Source organism: Tachyglossus aculeatus, chromosome 7, assembly GCF_015852505.1.
Source record: "Tachyglossus aculeatus isolate mTacAcu1 chromosome 7, mTacAcu1.pri, whole genome shotgun sequence".
In the NCBI taxonomy this organism is placed as follows: domain Eukaryota; kingdom Metazoa; phylum Chordata; class Mammalia; order Monotremata; family Tachyglossidae; genus Tachyglossus; species Tachyglossus aculeatus.
The window spans coordinates 6,812,607-6,833,034 of NC_052072.1; the positions used below are offsets into that span (position 1 = coordinate 6,812,607).

The following is a 20,428-nucleotide window of genomic DNA, read 5'->3' on the forward strand; positions in this document are numbered from 1 at the left end:
TTTAGGCTGTGACCACACTGTTGGGCAGGGGCTGTCTCTATGTGTTGCCAATTTGTACTTCCCAAGCGCTTAGTACAGTGCTCTGCACATAGTAAGCGCTCAATAAATACAATTGATGATGATGATGATTTATTACTCTATTTATTTATTTATTTTACTTGTACATATCTATTCTATTTATTTTATTTTGTTAATATGTTTGGTTTTGTTCTTTGTCTTCCTCCTCTCGACTGTGAGCCCACTGTTCGGTAGGGACTGTCTCTATATGTTGCCAACTTGTACTTCCCAAGTGCTTAGTACAGTGCTCTGCGCACAGTAAGCGCTCAATAAATACGATTGATTGATTGATTGATTGATAACACATTGCATCTTACCAGGTGTACACTCAATAAATGCAAATTCTACCGCTACTATTACCAATCCTATCAATCAATCAATCAATCAATGATATTTATTGAGACTTACCATGTGCAGAGCGCTACACTATGTACTTGGGAGGCTAAAATATGACAGAGTTTCGTAGACACGTTCCCTGACCACAACGTGCTCACAATCTAGAGGACTTACTCCAACTATGCCTCCTCCTGCTACTACCACTAAGGAGTGAGTTTCTTCTTCTTGGCTCAGTGGAAAGAGCCCGGGCTTTGGAGTCAGAGGTCATGGGTTCAAATCCTGGCTCCGCCACTTGTCAGCTGTGTGACTTTGGGCAAGTCACTTCACTTCTCTGGTCCTCAGTTACCTCATCTGTCAAATGGGGATGAAGACTGGGAGCCCCCCGTGGGACAACGTGATCACCTTGTAACCTCCCCAGTGCTTAGAACAGCGCTTTGCACATAGTAAGCACTTAATAAATGCCGTCATTATTATTATTATTATTTTACAGAGAAGGAAACTGAGGCACAGAGAAATGAAGTGACTTGCCCAAGACCACACAGTAAGCAAAGGGTGGAGCTGGGATTAGAATGGCGGCGCTCAGATTCCCAGGGCTGTGGTCTTTCTACTGGTCTACGCTGCTTGAGGGAAAAAACGGCTTTGAGGGTCAGGGCGGAAAAGATTCAAGGTAACATGGAAGGAAAGCCAGCTTAATTCCCAAGTGAATTTCCTGGAATTTTTTCCAGAACCCCGTTTGCCTGCCCCAGCAGCCCCCATCCCTATCCCAATCTCTTTCACTTTGGGGCTCAGTGTTCTTATTTTGTTAATATGTTTGGTTTTGTTCTCTGTCTCCCCCTTTTAGACTGTGAGCCCACTGTTGGGTAGGGACCGTCTCTATATGTTGCCAACTTGTACTTCCCAACCGCTTAGAACAGTGCTCTGCACACAGTAAGTGCTCAATAAATACGATTGATTGATTGATTGATTGATTTGCTGGGAGAAAGTGTCTGCTCTCTTGGGCTCACAAGTCCACTCCTCAATTTTCCCTTCTCCCTCTGGATTCTGGTGAAGCCTTCCCCGGCACCCTTCCCCACCCACGGACCTCCGCCGAAGCCCTGCTGCTCTCTTTCCTCCACCACCTGACAGGCCCGTCCCGCACTCCACATTCCTTCCTTCCTTCAATCGTATTTATTGAGCGCTCACTGTGTGCAGAGCACTGTACTAAGCACTTGGGAAGTCCAAGTTGGCAACATATAGAGACGGTCCCTACCCAATGGCGGGCTCACAGCCTAGAAGGGGGAGAGTGAGAGAGAGTGAGTAAGCAAGAGGTCAGCAGCAGGAGAGGTGAGATTGAGGTGCAAGGGAATACGTTGATAATAATAACAAATGTAATTATTATTATTATTGTTATGATTACCTTGGTTAAAGCAAAGGTTGTGTCCATTTTTTTCTCCAAATATTTCCATGTAAGTAGTGTGTGCTCTGGATCACATGGGAGCTCAATAAATTGTTGATGATGATGGTAATACTACTAATACTACTAATACTAATGGCATTAAGGGCTTACACATTGAGCTCAGTAGCTTCAACCTGACACTTCGGACTCGGTAAAGGGGGCTTAAATCTCTCTGCCATCCACAGAGCGCAATAAGCCGAAGAGACAAGAATCCCGAGGACACATTAATGTGAGGGAGACATAAACCCTGGGGGACATAAACTCTGGAGAAGCAGCGTGGCTCAGTGGAAAGAGCCCGGGCTTTGGAGTCAGAGGTCATGGGTTCAAATCCTGGCTCCGCCAACTGTCAGCTGTGTGACTTTGGGCAAGTCACTTCACTTCTCTGTGCCTCAGTTGCCTCATCTGTAAAATGGGGATGAGCCCCACTTGGGACAACCTGATCACCTTGTAACCTCCCCAGCGCTTAGAACAGTGCTTTGCACATAGTAAGTGCTTAACAAATACCATTATTATTATTATATGAACCTTCTAGACTGTGAGCCCGTTGTTGGGTAGGGACCGTCTCTATATGTCGCCAACTTGGACTTCCCAAGCGCTTAGTACAGTGCTCTGCACACAGTAAGCGCTCAATAAATACGATTGAATGAATGAACCCTGAGAAGACAAGGACCTTAAGGAGACACAAACCCTGAAGAGATATGAACCCCAAGGAGGCAAGAACATTGAGGAGACAAGAACCCCAAGGAGACAAGAACCCTGAGGAGATATGAACCCCAAGGAGACACGAACCCTAAAAAGACATGGATCCTGAGGAAAAAAGAACCACAAGGAGACAGGAACCCCAGGAGACACGAATCCCAAGGAGATATGAACCCCAAGGAGACATGAACCTGAGGAGACATGAAACCAAAGGAAACATGAACCCCAAGGAGACATGAACCCTAAAAAGACATGGACCTTGAGGAGAAAAGAGCCCCAAGGAGACAGGAACCCCAGGAGACACGAACCCCAAATAATAATAATAGTAGTAATAATGATGGCATTTATTAAGCGCTTACTATGTGCAAAGCACTGTTCTAAGCGCAGGGGAGGTTACAAGGTGATCAGGTTGTCCCTCAGTGGGCTCACAGTCTTAATCCCCATTTTACAGATGAGGTAACCGAGGCCCAGAGAAGTGAAGTGACTTGCCCAAAGTCACACAGCTGACAATTGGCAGAGCCGGGATTTGAACCCGTGACCTCTGACTCCAAAGCCCGGGCTCTTTGCCACTGAGCCACGCTGCTTCTCTAGATGAACCCCAAGGAGACACGAACCTGAGGAGACATGAACCCAAAGGAGACACGAACCCCAGAGAGACATGAACTCCAAGGAGACAGGAACTCTGCGGAGACATGAACCCCCAAGGAGACGTGAAGGCTGAGGAGAAATGAATCTTGAGGAGAAACGATCCCTGAGGAAGAGCCCAAAGATTTTCCTTTTCTTTAGGAAAAAAAAAGATATCTTCCGCAGCTCCAACTCACCGCTTCTGTCTGCCAGTCCTCCTAGGATAACCCTGGCAATCACAATGTCTCCAGTCACTTCGTGACGCTTGATAGTGGCACCCTGACAACAGAGAATCGCAGAACACGGCGCTTACTCTTTGGATGCTTTTGGAGGCAGGGTGGGTTTCTCAGACAAAGGGGAGATCAAAAAATCGTTCAATTGATCCGTAGCATTAACCGAGCGCCCGTCGGGTCCAGATGACCATCCTAAGTGACTGTGGGAGTACCCCAGAAGAAAGACACTGTCCCTGTCCACATAAGATCTTACAATCTAAAGGAAGAGGCAAGTTGGCCTTCTCCCCTCTTGTTTGTAAGCTCGCTGTGGGCAGGGAATGTGGCTGTTTATTGTTCATTCATTCATTCATTCAATCGTATTTATTGAGCGCTTACTGTGTGCAGAGCACTGGACTAAGCACTTGGGAAGTACAAGTTGGCAACATCTAGAGACGGTCCCTATCCAACAACTGGATTACAGTCTAGAAGGGGGAGACAGACAACAAGACAAAACATGTGGACAGGCGCCAAGTCGTCAGAAGGAATAGAAATAAAGCTAGATGCACATCATTAACACAATAAATAGAACAGTAAATATGTACAAGCAAAATAAATAGAGTAATAAATCTGTACAAACATATATACAGGTGCTGTGGGGAGGGGAAGGAGGCAGGGCGGGGGGGATGGGGAGGAGGAGAGGAAAAGGGGGGCTCTCCCAAGCGCTTAGTACAGTGCTCTGCACACAGCAAGCACTTAATATGATTGAATGAATGAATGAATGAAAGGTATTGTGAGGCCTGCAGCAGCTGTTAATATCTGGGATGAAAAGAGGAAACACCAGACAGGTCTCCCTTTCCGTGCTCCGCCCCAGAATTCTGCTCCAGCAGAGCCCCTGCCATCACCGTGGCAGTGGTGGCGATGACAGTAAGCGCTCAATAAATACGATTGATGACTTCTCCTCCCGTCACGCCAGGCTAAAACGGATCTTGGAAGGGCCGATCTGAAGTGAGACGCATTACCGTCCCACCTGACACGGGGTATCAGGTAGGACAACCACCGTCACCAGGAGTTGCAGCCTGATGAACCGACCCCATTATCATTATCGAGCCGTTTCTGAGTCATAGTGACTATGGCTATGTTTTCTCCAGACCTGCCATAATCCCTAACTTGGCTAATGGTTCTTTCGTTATCGCTATTAGGGTTTCTATCCACCTAGCCGCTGGTCTGCCTCTTTTCCATTTTCCCTGGGCTTTTTCTAGCATTAGTGTCTTCTCCAGAGGATTAGTCCTCCTATTGACGTGTCCAAAATCTGCTCATCTTGACCTTCCACAGACCACATTGGCTTAATTTGCTTTAAAATCCATTTGTTTGTTTTTTGGACAGTCCATGGTATTCACTTTCTCCTCTCCTCCTCCCCATCCTCCCTCACCACCCGCCCTACCTCCTTGCCCTCCTCACAGCACCTGTATATATCAATCAAACAATCAATCGTATTTATTGAGTGCTTACTATGTGCAGAGCACTGTACTAAGCGCTTGGGAAGTACAAGTTGGCAACATATAGAGACAGTCCCTACCCAACAGTGGGCTCACAGCCTAGAAGGGGGCTCACAGTCTAGAAGGGGTATATATGTTTGTACAGATTTATTACTCTATTTATTTTACTTGTACATATTTACTATTCTATTTATTTTGTTAATGATGTGCATCTAGCTTTATTTCTATTTATTCTGATGACTTGACACCTTTCCACAGGTTTTGTTTTGTTGTCCGTCTCCCCCTTCTAGACTGTGAGCCCGTTGTTGGGTAGGAACCGTCTCTATCTCTTGCCAACATGTCCTTCCCAAGCGCTTAGTACAGTGCTCTGCACACAGTAAGCGCTCAATAAATACGATTGAATGAATGAATGAATGAAATTTGCAAAAGCCTGCTCCGACACCGTATTTCAAAAGAATCGATGCTCTTTCTATCCTGTTTTTTCACCATCCAGCTTTCGGATCCATACATTGTCAACGGAAATCAATCAATCAATCAATCGTATTTATTGAGCGCTTACTGTGTGCAGAGCACTGTACTAAGCGCTTGGGAAGTACATAGAACTGACAATTTGTACTTTTGTGGCAAATGTTACAACATCAGCCCATTTCATGATCGTTTTCCAGGCTCTTCATAGCAGAACTCCAACGTCCTTACAGCTTCTTCTCCAGACTGTAAACTTGTCTCTAGACTGTAAGCTCCTTGTGGGCAGGGAATGTGCCTATTTATTGTTCTGTTTCACTCTCCCAAGTGCTTAGTACAGTGCTCTGTGCACAATAAGCGTCCGATAAGTACGATCAACTGCCCGACTGACTGACTTTGACGTCGTCTCACATTCTATCCAGACGGGGTGTGCTGTGGGGTAATAATAATAATAATAATAATAATAATGGCACTTACTATGTGTGAAGCACTGTTCTAAGCCCTGGGGGGGATACAAGGTGATCAGGTTGTCCCACGTGGGGCTCCCAGTCTTCATCTTCATTTTACAGATGAGATAACTGAGGCCCAGAGAAGTGAAGTGACTTGCCCAAAGTCACACAGCTGACCATTGGCGGAGCCGGGATTTGAACCCATGCCCTCTGACTCCAAAGCCCGGGCTCTTTCCACTGAGCCACGCTGCTTCTTGCTCCCTGATGCCCAACAGCACTCCAGACAAAACACTTAGGGAAAACTAAGTCAGCTGGAGCATCTAAGTAAAACCATTATTATTGTTATTATTATCACTATTATTATCACTTATTAAGTGCTTACTATACATCAAGCACTGTTCTAAGCACTGGGGTAGGTAGAAGTTAATCAGGTTGGACTCAGTCCTTGTCCCACACGAGGCTCGCAGTCTGAGTAGGAGGGAGAACTGGTAATGAGTCCCCATTTTGCAGGTGAGGGAACTGTAGAACAGAGATGTTAAGTGACTTGCCTAAGGTCACACAGCAAGCAATTGGCAGAGCCGGGATTAGAACCCAGGTTCGTACTCTTTCCGAAAGGCCACCCTGCTTCTCTCGGTAGGTCATTTTTGTTTGGTGGGTGAGGGGGTTGAAAGCGTAAATGAAAGCCAGGGAAATATTTCACCAGTAATTTGAGGAATTCCCCTCAAATGGAAAGGTGACAATCCAATACCCAACTCCTTATTGACCCGTTACCCAAACTAAGGCTAGTTTGGAAAATTAGGAGGCAAGTGTCTTTGTCTCGTCTTATGCCCGGACCAATTGGATAAACACTTCCCCAGCCCCAGAAATTTCTGGTGTTGGAAACTAGCCTCAGTTCCAGTTAGTTTGCATCATTTATTATCATCAATCGTATTTATCATCAATCGTATTTATTGAGCACTTACTGTGTGCAGAGCACTGTGCTAAGCGCTTGGGAAGTACAAGTTGGCAACATATAGAGACAGCCCTACCCAATAGTGGGCTCACAGTCTGAAAGTGCTTATCAACATTAAGCACTTAGTCCAGTGCTCTGCACACAGTGAGCACTCAATAAATACGATTGAATGAATCTAGTATTGATTATTAGTTAGCATTTGATATCATCAATGACGTACAGATCTCCCTAAATGTCTTTGCTGAATAAATGCAGGTCTGTCAAAACGAACACTTGATTTCAGATTCCAGAATGGTGTGTTTGGAGCCACGAAACGCCAGTCAGCCCCTTTGGTGGGTCCTTATTTACTTTTGGTCCTGGAAAATTCACGATCCTGTGCCGTTCCTCTCAGTATCCAGTTTCCAGTGGATTGCTCCCATTAGTGGGTCCTTATTTACTTTTGGTCCTGGAAAATTCACGATCCTGTGCCGCTTCTCTCAGTATCCAGTTTCCAGTGGATTGCTCCCATTAGTGGGTTCTTATTTACTTTTGTTCCTGGAAAATTCACGATCCTGTGCCGTTTCTCTCAGTATCCAGTTTCCAGTGGATTGCTCCCATTAGTGGGTCCTAATTTACTTTTCTTCCTGGAAAATTCACAATCCTGTGCCGTTTCTCTCAGTACCCAGTTTCCAGTGGATTGCTCCCATTAGTGGGTCCTTATTTACTTTTGGTCCTGGAAAATTCACGATCCTGTGCCATTTCTCTCAGTATCCAGTTTCCAGTGGATTGCTCCCATTAGTGGGTCCTAATTTACTTTTCTTCCTGGAAAATTCACGATCCTGTGCCGTTTCTCTCAGTATCCAGTGTCCAGTGGATTGCTCCCATTAGTGGGTCCTTATTTACTTTTCTTCTTGGAAAATTCACGATCCTGTGCCGTTTCTCTCAGTATCCAGTGTCCAGTGGATTGCTCCCATTAGTGGGTCCTTATTTACTTTTGTTCCTGGAAAATTCACGATCCTGTGCCGTTTCTCTCAGTATCCAGTGTCCAGTGGATTGCTCCCATTAGTGGGTCCTTATTTACTTTTCTTCCTGGAAAATTCACGATCCTGTGCCGTTTCTCTCAGTATCCAGTTTCCAGTGGATTGCTCCCATTAGTGGGTCCTTATTTACTTTTGTTCCTGGAAAATTCACGATCCTGTGCTGTTTCTCTCAGTATCAGCTTCCAGTGGATTGCTCCCATTAGTCAATCAATCAATCAATCAATCAATCAATCAATCGTATTTATTGAGCGCTTACTGTGTGCAGAGCACTGTACTAAGCGCTTGGGAAGTACAAGTTGGCAACCAGAGATGCCATTTGTTCATCTCATTAGTCTCATTAGTCCATCATCATTAGTCCAGATGGATGGGCTGGTTGGGAAGTAGAGGATCTTCCAATCCGGGCGAACTGGGAAGCAGCACGGCCTTGTGGATGGAGCACCGGCTTGGGAGTCCCAAGGAACTGAGTTCTAATCCTGGCTTCACACTTGTCTGCTGGGTGACCTTGGGCGAGTCACTTCATTTCTCTAGGCCTCAATTACCTCAGAACGATTGGAGATGGAGAGCGGGGCGTTCCGGGAGAGATGTGTCCGTGGTGTCGCTACGGTTCGGAAACGACTCGACGAGACAAAATGGGGATTAAGACGATGAGCCCCGCGTGGGACAGGGACTGTGTCCACCTTGATTACCCTGTATCTACCCCAGCGCTTAGAACAGTACTTGACACATAGTGAGCGCTTAACAAATGCCGTCATTATTATTATTAATAACATCCAACAGCGTGGGATGGGAAGCCACGGGGGTCCGGTGTGGGGGGGAGGTGACTGTAATGACCAATATTCCGGGCGGAGTGGGAAGAGCTCACCAGAGGCTGCCTGTTTCTCACCAAGCAGACGATCCTCATGGCGTCTTCGTCCTCGGGGAGATTGTCCGGCAGCGGCGGGAGGATTGGTTCAAAGTCTTCTAGAGCCACCGCGTCGTGGGCTGAGAGCAAAGCCTGGAACCAGAGGGCAAGGAGCAAATAATAATGATGGCATCTGTTAAGTGCCAAGCGCTGTTCTAAGCGCTGGGGAGGATACAAGGTGATCAGGTTGTCCCACGTGGGGCTCAAAGTCTTCATCCCCATTTTACAGATGAGGTAACTGAGGCACAGAGAAGTGAAGTGACCTGTCCAAAGTCACACAGCCAATGAGTGGCGGAGCCGGGATTAGAACCCATGACCTCTGACTCTCAAGCCCGGGCTCTTTATATTGAGCAAACCACAGTCACCTCCAGCCCGAAAACGGGGCAGCGGCCCCGGCAGACTGAATCAGGCCCGAGACCCGTGGAATTGCACACTTCTTCATGTCAATGTGAGCCCGCTTTTAGACTGTGAGCCCACTGTTGGGTAGGGACTGTCTCTATATGTTGCCAACTTGTACTTCCCAAGCGCTTAGTACAGTGCTTTGCACATAGTAAGCGCTCAATAAATACGATTGATTGATTGATGTCGATCAATGGCATTTATTGAGCGCTTGCTGTGCGCAGAGCACTGTACTAAGTGCTGGGAAGAATCCAAAACAATAACAATTACTGTATTTGTTAAGCACTTACTATATATATTAGGCACTATATTCTAAGAGCTGGGGTAGATACAGGGTAAACAGGTTGGACACAATCCCCGGCCCACATGGGGCTCAGAGTTTTAATCCCCATTTTTTACAGGTGAGGGAACTGAGGCACAGAGAAGTGACTTGCTCAAGGTCATATAGCAGAAAAGTAGCACAGCCTGGATTAGAACCCAGGTTCCCTGCTGTGAGACTGGCCAATAATCAATAAATACGATTGCTAATGATGGCCGGAGATACATCCGCAGTTGGCCGACCGGAGTGAGCCAAACCAACTCCATATTGGGAGTTACGTTGCCAACTTGTACTTCCCAGGTGCTTAGTACAGTGCTCTGCACACAGTAAGCGCTCAATAAATACAATTGAATGAATGAATGAATTGGGGAGGCCTGCCATCTCCTGCTTTCGGGGAATTGTCATATGTTCTTAGTCGTTAAGTATGTTTTGTACAATGAAGGACTCGTTGTTTGCAGGAAGAAGGCCACAGTTAGTAGATATGGCCCGCGGTTGCACTTAACAAGGACTAAACATCTCACCCAAATTCCCCCAAACCTTTCCCACCCTGCCATTTCCATGAAATGTTTATATGTAGATAGATTGTGGAAGAAGCTCGCTATTATGCGTTACAGGCCAATAATCTTTTCCTAATAATAATAATAATAATAATGGCATTTGTTCAGCGCTTACTACGTGCAAAGCACTGTTCTAAGCGCTGGGGAGGTTACAAGGTGATGAGATTGTCCCACGGGGGGCTCACAGTCTTCATCCCCATTTTACAGATGAGGTCATTGAGGCTCAGAGAAGTTAAGTGACTTGCCCAAGGTCACACAGCAGACATGTGGCAGGGTCAGGATTCGAACCTGTGACCTCTGACTCCAAAGCCCGTGCTCTTTCCACTGAGCCATGCTGCTTCCTAAACACGGCGGTGATATGGTTTGCCCATCCGGTCGGTCAGGGGGATATTTACGCCCCGCTTCCTCGCCCTCCCCTCTTCCTAAAAGCCACGTGCACCTGGGCTCCTTGCAACCCAGGGAGGAGGCTAGGACAACCCGGATTGTGCTCGGCTGACCCGGGAACACCTGGTCCGAGATTCCGTGAAGGAACAGCCGAGTAAAAGGGGTCAAGGACCTATCCATCTGGGATAGAGGTGGTGCATGCACAGAAATGCTCTTCTATTTATTTATATTGATGCCTGTATACCTGTTTTAATCAATCAATCATATTTATTGAGCGCTTACTGTGTGCAGAGCACTGTACTAAGCGCTTGGGAAGTCCAAGTTGGCAACATCTAGAGACAGTCCCTACCCAACAGTGGGCTCACAGTATACATATCTATAATTTTATTTATTTATATTGATGCCTGTTTACTTGTTTTATGCCTGCCTTCCCAGACTGAGCCCCCTTTTTCCTCTCCTCCTCCCCATCCCCCCGCCCTACCTCCTTCCCCTCCCCACGGCATCTGTCTATATGTTTGTACAGATTTATTACTCTATTTATTTTACTTCTACATATTTACCATTCTATTTATTTTGTTAATGATGTGCATCCTTCTAGACTGTGAGCCCACTGTTGGGTAGGGACCGTCTCTATATGTTGCCAACTTGGACTTCCCAAGCGCTTAGTACAGTGCTCTGCGCACAGTAAGCGCTCAATAAATACGACTGACTGAATGAATGAATCTAGCTTTAATTCTCTTTGTTCTGACGACTTGACACCTGTCCACCTGTTTTGTTTTGTTGTCTGTCTCCCCCTTCTAGACTGTGAGACCGTTGTTGGGTAAGGGCCGTCTCTGTATGTTGCCGACTTGTACTTCCCAAGCTCTTAGTACAGTGCTCTGCACACAGTAAGCACTCAATAAATACGACTGAATGAATGAATGAATCTAGCTTTAATTCTATTTGTTCTGACAACTTGACACCTGTCCACATGTTTTGTTTTGTTGTCTGTCTCCCCCTTCTAGACTGTGAGCCCGCTGTTGGGTAGGGACCGTCTCTATATGTTGCCGACTTGTACTTCCCAAGCTCTTAGTACAGTGCTCTGCACACAGGAAGCGCTCAATAAATATGACTGAACGAATGAATGAATGGAGTGACATAATAATAATAATAATGGCATTTATTAAGCGCTTACTATGTGCAAAGCACTGTTCTAAGCACTGGGGAGTACATTGAGACCTTAGGGGATGTAATACCTTTTGTTTGAGGTTTGGGTATGTTTTATGCATTGGATACGTAGCCTTTTCATATGTTTATATATTTTAAAGCTATAGGTTCTAGTAGGTTTATGCACTAAAGCCATAGCTTTTCAGAGGTTTATGTGTTAAAGTCATACTTTTTGTAGCAAAACTCAGTGGATCCATTTGTTTCATTCTTTTCATTCATTCCTTCAATCGTATTTATTGAGCGCTTACTGTGTGCAGAGCACTGGACTAAGCACTTGGGAAATACAAGTTGGCAACATATAGAGATGGTCCCTACCCAACAGTTCACAGTCTAGGAGGGGGAGACAGAGAACAAAACAAAACAAAACATTCTTCCGTGCCTGGATCTAAGTGCCCATGGACAGACATAATAATAATGATGATGGTATTTTTTTTAAATGGCATTTGTTAAGCACTTACTATGTACAAAGCACTGTTCTAAGCCCTGGGGAGGTTACAAGGTAATCAGATTGTCCCACGTGGGGCTAACAGTCTTAATCCCCATTTTACAGTTGAGGTAACTGAGGCACAGAGAAGCTAAGTGACTTACCCAAGGTCACACAGCTGACAATTGGCGGATCTGGGATTTGAACTCATGACCTCTGACTCCAAAGCCCGTGCTCTTTCCATTGAGCCATGCTGCTTCTCTAAGTGCATTTAAGTGCTTACTATGTGCAAAGCACTGTTCTAAGCGCTGCGGGGGGATACAAGGTGATCAGGTTGTCCCACGGGGGGCTCACAGTCTTCACCCCCATTTTACGGATGAGGGAACTGAGGCTCAGAGAAATGAAGTGACTTGCCCAAGGTCACACAGCAGACATGACTCCAAAGCCTGGGCTCTTTCCACTGAGCCACGCTGCAGACATCCCTACTTCAGGGCGCATCACCTGCCCACACTGATTTACAGCCTAGAGGGGTAGACAGCCAATAATATTAAGGAATGATTTATGATGATGGTATTTATTAAGCGCTTACTATGTGCAAAGCACTGTTCTAAGCGCTGGGGAGGTTACAAGGCGATCAGGTTGTCCCACGGGGGGCTCACGGTATTAATCCTCATTTTACAGATGAGGTAACTGAGGCCCAGAGAAGTGAAGTGACTCACCCAAAGTCACACAGCTGACAACTGGCGGAGCCAGGATTTGAACCCCTGACCTCTGACTCCAAAGCCCGGGCTCTTTCCACTGAGCCATGCTGCTTCCCCAATTTATGATATATACGATTTATGATATATATGATTTATGATATATAATGTATAGATATGAACATAAACACTGTGTGTGGGGGGGTGAATATTAAATAGGAAAAGGTCACAGGTCCTAAATAAACAGAAGGGAGAGGGAACGGGGGAAAAAGAGGCCTTAATCAGGGTAAGCTCTTGGAGGAGACATCATCATCATCATCGTCAATCGTATTTATTGAGCACTTACTGTGTGCAGAGCACTGTACTAAGCGCTTGGGAAGTACAAATTGGCAACATATAGAGACGGTCCCTAAGACATGGTGACACAGGAGAGTTGGCCCTAAATGTTCCTAAGAGACGGGCTCCTCGCTTCCCAGATGGCTCTGGGGGTTCATTCATTCAATCATATTTATTGAGCGCTTACTGTGTGCAGAGCACTGGACTAAGCGCTTGGGAAGTACAAGTTGGCGACATATAGAGACGGTCCCTACCCAACAGCAGGCTCACAGTCTGGAAGGGGGAGATAGATAACAAAAAAAAACATGTAGATCAATCAATCAATCAATCACATTTATTGAGCACTTACTGTTTGCAGAGCAGTGTACTAAGCGCTTGGGAAGTACATGTTGGCAACATAAATTTATGTTTATGTAGATTTATGTAGATGAATTTATACATGCATTTTAGTGATTTCGTAATTCATTCATTCATTCAATCGCATTTATTGAGCGCTTACTGTGTGCAGAGCACTGGACTAAGCGCTTGGGAAGTACAAGTTGGCGATATATAGAGATGGTCCCTACCCAACAACGGGCTCACAGTCTAGAAGGGGGAGACAGACGACAAAACAAAACATGTAGATGAATTTATGCATGCATTTTAGTGATTTTGGAATTCATTCATTCAATCGCATTTATTGAGCGCTTACTGTGTGCAGAGCACCGGACTAAGCGCTTTGGAAGTACAAGTTGGCAACAGATAGAGACGGTCCCTACCCAACAATGGGCTCACAGTCTAGAAGGGGGAGACAGACGACAAAACAAAACATGTAGGTGAATTTATACATGCATTTTAGTGATTTTGTAATTCATTCATTCATTCAATCGTATTTATTAAGTGCTTACTGTGTGCAGAGCACTGTAGTAAGTGCCTGGGAAGTACAAGTCAGCGACATCTAGAGACGGTCCCTACCCAACAGCGGGCTCACAGTCTAGAGGGGGAGACAAAACAAAACATGTAGATGAATTTAAACATGCATTTTAGTGATTTCGTAATTCATTCATTCATTCAATCGTATTTATTGAGCACTTACTGTGTGCAGAACACTGGACTAAGCGCTTGGGAAGTCCAAGTTGGCAACAGATGGAGACGGTCCCTACCCAACAGTGGGCTCACAGTCTAGAAAGGGGAGACAGACGACAAAACAAAACATGTAGATGAATTCATACATGCATTTTAGTGATTTTGTCATTCATTCATTCATTCAATCGCATTTATTGAGCGCTTACTGTGTGCAGAGCACTGGACTGAGCGCTTGGGAAGTACAAGTTGGCAACAGATAGAGACGGTCCCTACCCAACAGTGGGCTCACAGTCTAGAAAGGGGAGACAGACGACAAAACAAAACATGTAGATGAATTCATACATGCATTTTAGTGATTTCGTTATTCATTCATTCATTCCATCGTATTTATTGAGCACTTACTGTGTGCACAGCACTGGACTGAGCGCTTGGGAAGTACAAGTCGGCAACAGATAGAGACGGTCCCTACCCAACAGTGGGCTCAGAAGGGGGAGACAGACGACAAAACAAAACATGTAGATGAATTTATACATGCATTTTAGTGATTTTGTAATTCATTCATTCATTCAATCGTATTTATTGAGCGCTTACTGTGTGCAGGGCACTGTAGTAAGCGCTTGGGAAGTACAATGCGGCGACTTGGATGAGGGATATGTGCATCTCCCAATGCTGGGACGATTCAACCAGTGGCACGATGCAGGGGACTGGAAACTCCCGACTCCTGATTCTGAACCCTCTCCCTTCCTTGGACACCCCAATCTCCCGATACGTGAGAGCCCTGAGGTTCAAAGATGGTGCTGCAGATGACGAGAACGTCGTATCTATCAGAGAAGCAGCGTGGCTCAATCAATCAATCGGATTTATTGAGCGCTTATTGTGTGCAGAGCGCCGTACCGGAAGCAGCGTGGCTCAGTGGAAAGAGCATGGGCTTTGGAGTCGGAGGTCATGGGTTCGAATCCCCACTCTGCCACATCTGCTGTGTGACCTTGGGCAAGTCACTTAACGTCTCTGAGCCTCAGTTACCTCATCTGGAAAATGGGGATTAAGACTGTGAGCCCCCCGTGGGACAACCTGATCACCTTGTAACCTCCCAAGCGCTTAGAACAGTGCTCTGCACATAGTAAGCGCTTAATAAATGCCATTATTATTATTATTATTAATGGAAAGAGCCCGGGCTTGGGAGTCAGAGGTCGCGGGTACAAATCCCGGCTCCGCCAATTGCCAGCTGTGTGACCCTGGGCAAGTCACTTAACTTCTCTGGCCCTCAGTTACCTCATCTGTAAAATGGAGATGAAGACTGGGAGCCCCACGTGGGACAACCTGATCACCCTGTATCCCCCTCAGCGCTTAGAACAGTGCTTCACACATAGCAAGTGCCTTCAGTGGAAAGAGCCCGGGCTTTGGAGTCAGAGGTCATGGGTTCTAATCCCGGCTCCACCACTTATTGGCTGTGTGACTTTGGGCAAGTCACTTCACTTCTCCGGGCCTCAGTTCCCTCATCTGTAAAATGGAGATGAAGACTGGGAGCCCCATGTGGGACAACCTGATCAATCAATCAATCGCATTTATTGAGCGCTTACTGTGTGCAGAGCACTGTACTAAGCGCTGGGGGGGATATGTATATATCCTGTATATATGTATATATCCTGTATATATGTATATACGTTTGTACATATTTATTACTCTATTTTACTTGTACATATCTATTCTATTTATTTTATTTTGTTAGTGTGTTTGGTTTTGTTCTCTGTCTCCCCCTTTTAGACCGTGAGCCCACTGTTGGGTAGGGACTGTCTCTAGATGTTGCCAAATTGTACTTCCCAAGCGCTTAGTACAGTGCTCTGCACGCAGTAAGCGCTCAATAAATACGATTGATGATGATGATGATACAAGGTGATCAGGTTGTCCCACGTGGGGCTCCCAGTCTTCATCTCCCTTTTACAGATGAGGGAACTGAGGGCCAGAGAAGTGACTTGCCCAAGGTCACACAGCTGACAATTGGCGGAGCCGGGATTTGTGCCCGCGACCTCTGACCTCCAAGCCCGGGCTCTTTCCTAATCACCTTGTATCCCCTCAGCGCTTAGAACAGTGCTTTGCACATAGTCAGTACTTAACAAATGCCATTATTATTATTATTATTATTATCTATCACAGTGACAATCAATACTTCCTGGGCCCCCAAGGACACTAGAGTTGGGCCCATTTCCTGGGCCCCAGCCGTGGCTCCGACGCCAGTGGTTCAGGCGAGAAAGATCTGCCCTAAACCCAGCAGGATGCGTCCTTCAGCTGCGCAAGGAGCAGCGGGGATGGTCTGCACGGAGCCATCCACACTCTCTCATCCGACCCCCTTGTTTTCCAGCGGCTCTGACGGTGAGATGGCCATTAGGGAGAACGGGAGCAGTCTACGGTCACGGAACTGGATATCTCAGACATCTCCACGGCGGCATCATCATCATCATCATCATCATCAACCGTATTTATTGAGCGCTTACTATGTGCAGAGCACTGTACTAAGCGCTTGGGAAGTACAAATTGGCAACATATAGAGACAGTCCCTGCCCAACAGTGAGCTCACAGTCTAAAAGGGGAAGACAGAGACCAAAACCAAACATACTAACAAAATAAAATAAATAGAATAGATATGTACAAGTAAAATAAATAGAGTAATAAATCTGTACAAACATATATCCATATATACAGGTGCTGTGGGGAAGGGAAGGAGGTAAGATGGGGGGATGGAGAGGGGGACGAGGGGGAGAGGAAGGAAGGGGCTCAGCCTGGGAAGGCGGCAGACCTCATTATAATAATAATGGTATTTGTTAAGCGTTTACTATGTGCAGAGCACTGTTCTAAGTGCTGGGGGGATACAAGGTGATCAGGTTGTCCCACGGGGCGCTCACAGTCTTAATCCCCATTTTACAGACGAGGGAACTGAGGCCCGGAGAAGTGAAGTGACTTGACCAAAGTCACACAGCTGACAATTGGCGGAGCCGGGATTTGAACCCATGACCTCTGACTCCAAAGCCCGTACTCTTCCCACTGAGCCATACTGCTTCTCTGTGTTTGGCATATAGCAAGCGCTCAACACATACCACAGTTATTATTATTACTAATAGTAATAATAAAAATGACTAATAAGGACTTCAGGCTCCCTGGGGGAAGGGGCGGGAGGAGCCCTCACCCATCTGGCAAGCCATCATTCACTGGGACACTCAGACTGGCTTAGCGAAGGTCAGGGGAAAATCCAGGGGAAAAGCAAATTCATCTCTGAATACATCGCCATCTTCATCATCATCATCATCATCACCATCATTTTCTAGACTGTGAGCCCTCTGACTCCAAAGCCCGGGCTCATTCCAATAAGCCACGCTGCTTCTCGACAGCTGTGTGACCTTGGGCAAGTCACTTAACTTCTCTGGGCCTCAGTTCCCTCATCTGTAAAATGGGGATGAAGACTGGGAGCCCCACGTGGGGCAACCTGATTACCTTGTACTTACCCCAGCGCTTAGAACAGTGCTTGGCACATAGTAAGCGCTTAACAAATACCAACACTATTATTATCATTATCATAGCCACCACCGCTGTCATCATCATCACCTGTGTGACTTTGGGCCAGTCACTTCACTTCTCTGGGCCTCAGTTCCCTCGTCTGTAAAATGGGGATGAAGACTGGGAGCCCCAAGTGGGACAACCTGATAACCTTGTACTTACCCCAGTGCTTAGAACAGTGCTTGGCACATAGCGCTTAACAAATACCAACACTATTATTATCATTATCATTATCATAGCCACCACCATTGTCATCATCATCACCTGTGTGACTTTGGGCCAGTCACTTCTCTTCTCTGGGCCTCAGTTCCCTCGTCTGTAAAACGGGGATGAAGACTGGGAGCCCCAAGTGGGACAACCTGATCACCTTGTGTCCTCTCCAGCGCTTAGAACAGTGCTTTGCATGTAGTATGCGCTTACCCAATGCCATCATTATTATTATTATCAATCAATCGTATTTATTGAGCGCTTACTGTGTGCAGAGCACTGTACCAAGCGCTTGGGAAGTCCAAGTTGGCAACATACAGAGACAGTCCCTACCCAACAGTGGGCTCACAGTCTAAAATTATTATCATCGTTCCCAACCGAATAAACTGATTGCATTCTAAGACCGCATCACTATATTTTACTGGCAAGTCTCCTGCCTCCACCGTTGTCTCCTGAGGCTTTACTACAGTGCTCGGCCCTCAGCAAGTGCTCGGGGAGCACTGGAGATTAACCGATTGATAAATTGATGGCAAGGGCCGGGACCTACCCCGACATGAGGTGCGCGCAGGAGGCTGCTCAGCTCGCGGGTGTCATCGGTCTGCTTGCCCTTGCGTAGTAACTCCGCCACCTGAGCCGAGGAGAGACACCGGTTTCCAGAAATGAGTTTCCTTGAATTTTCATTGAGAAATTGAGAATTCAGTTTCCTTGAATTCCACCTGAGCCGAGGAGACACCGGTTTCCAGAAATGAGAGTCCTTGAATTCATTGAGAAATTGAGAATTCAGTTTCCTTGAATTCCACCTGAGCCGAGGAGACACCGGTTTCCAGAAATGAGTTGCCTTGAATTTTCATGGAGAAATTGAGAATTCAGTTTTCCTTGAATTCCCGGGCCGCTGACGCGGGGCAGATCTTCCCTCCAATTCCAACCTTCCAGTTCATAACCTAAAAGGCCTGGATTCCCTTCCCTGAGCTCACAGGGAGCATTTGTTTCATCGGGGCCTTCGATTCAGGCACTTGAGAAGCAATGTGGTGTAGTGGGTTATATATAATGGCATTTATTAAGTGCTTACTATGTGCAAAGCCCTGTTCTAAGCGCTGGGGAGGTTACAATAATAATAATAATGATGGCATTTATTAAGCGCTTACTATGTGCAAAGCCCTGTTCTAAGAGCTGGGGAGGTTACAATAATAATAATAATGATGGCATTTATTAAGCGCTTACTACGTGCAAAGCCCTGTTCTAAGCGCTGGGGAGGTTACAATAATAATGATAATGATGGCATTTATTAAGCGCTTACTATGTGCAAAGCCCTGTTCTAGGCGCTGGGGAGGTTACAATAATAATAATAATAATGATGGCATTTATTAAGCGCTTACTACATGCAAAGCCCTGTTCTAAGCGCTGGGGAGGTTACAATAATAATAATAATGATGGCATTTATTAAGCACTTACTATGTGCAAAGCACTGTTCTAAGCGCTGGGGAGGTTACAATAATAATAATAATAATAATGATGGCATTTATTAAGTGCTTACTATGTGCAAAGCACTGTTCTAAGCGCTGGGGAGGTTACAATAATAATAATAATAATGATGGCATTTAAAGAGCTTACTATGTGCAAAGCCCTGTTCTAAGCGCTGGGGAGGTTACGAGGTGATCAGGTTGTGTCACAGGGGGCTCACCGTCTTAATCCCCATTTTACAGATGAGGTAACTGAGGCCCAGAGAAGTGAAGTGACTTGCCCAAAGTCACCCAGCTGACAATTGGTGGGCTGGGATTTGAACCCGTGACCTCTGACTCCAAAGCCCGGACTCTTTCCACTGTGCCACGCTGCAAGGTGATCAGGTTGTCCCACGGGGGGTTCACAGTTTTCATCCCCATTTTCCAGAGGAGGGAACTGGGGTGCAGAGAAGTGAAGTGACTTGCCCAAAGTCCCACAGCTGACAAGTGGCGGAGCCGGAATTTGAACCCATGACCTCTGACTCCAAAGCCCGGGCTCTTTCCACTGAGCCATCCTGCTTCTCAATCCCAGCCCCGCCACTTGCCCGTTGTGTGGCCTTGAGCAAGTCACTTCACTTCTCTGGGCCTCAGTTACCTTATCTGTAAAATGGGGGTTGAGACTGGGAGCCCTATATGGGACAGTGACTGTGTCCATCCCGCTTATCTCGTATCCACCCCTGAGCTTAGTACAGTGCCTGGCACACAGTAAATGCTTAACAAATACCACAATTATTATTATTATTCTCTCGACCTCGATTTCCTCATCTGTAAAATGGGATTTTTGGCTAGAGATCATTTATTCATTCAATCGTATTTATCGAGCGCTTACCGTGTGCAGAGCACTGTATTAAGCGCATGGAAAGTACAATTCGGCAACAGACAGAGACAATCCCTGCCCAACAATGGGCTCACAGTCTAGAAGCAGTGTGGCTCAGTGGAAAGAGCCCGGGCTTTGGAGTCAGAGGTCATGGGTTCAAATCCCGGCTCCGCCAATTGTCAGCTGTGTGACTCTGGGCAAGTCACTCAACTTCTCTATGCCTCAGTTCCCTCATCTGTAAAATGGGGATTAAGACTGTGAGCCCCCCGTGGGACAACCTGATCACCTTGTAACCTCCCCAGCGCTTAGAACAGTGCTTCGCATAT

General features: G+C 46.2%; 1 protein-coding gene across 1 annotated transcript in view; it reads right to left on the minus strand.

Annotated features, from left to right (window-relative positions):
* The window catches only part of MPP4 (membrane palmitoylated protein 4), a 72,059-nt gene that overhangs the window by 46,419 nt on the left and 5,212 nt on the right, over nt 1-20,428 (minus strand). The window contains exons 4-6 of the mRNA XM_038749580.1: nt 18,334-18,414; nt 8,604-8,735; nt 3,349-3,430 (exon numbers count right to left, since the gene is read on the minus strand). Of these exons, the coding sequence (XP_038605508.1) occupies nt 3,349-3,430; nt 8,604-8,735; nt 18,334-18,414 (295 nt within the window). The remainder of the gene's footprint in view (nt 1-3,348; nt 3,431-8,603; nt 8,736-18,333; nt 18,415-20,428) is intronic.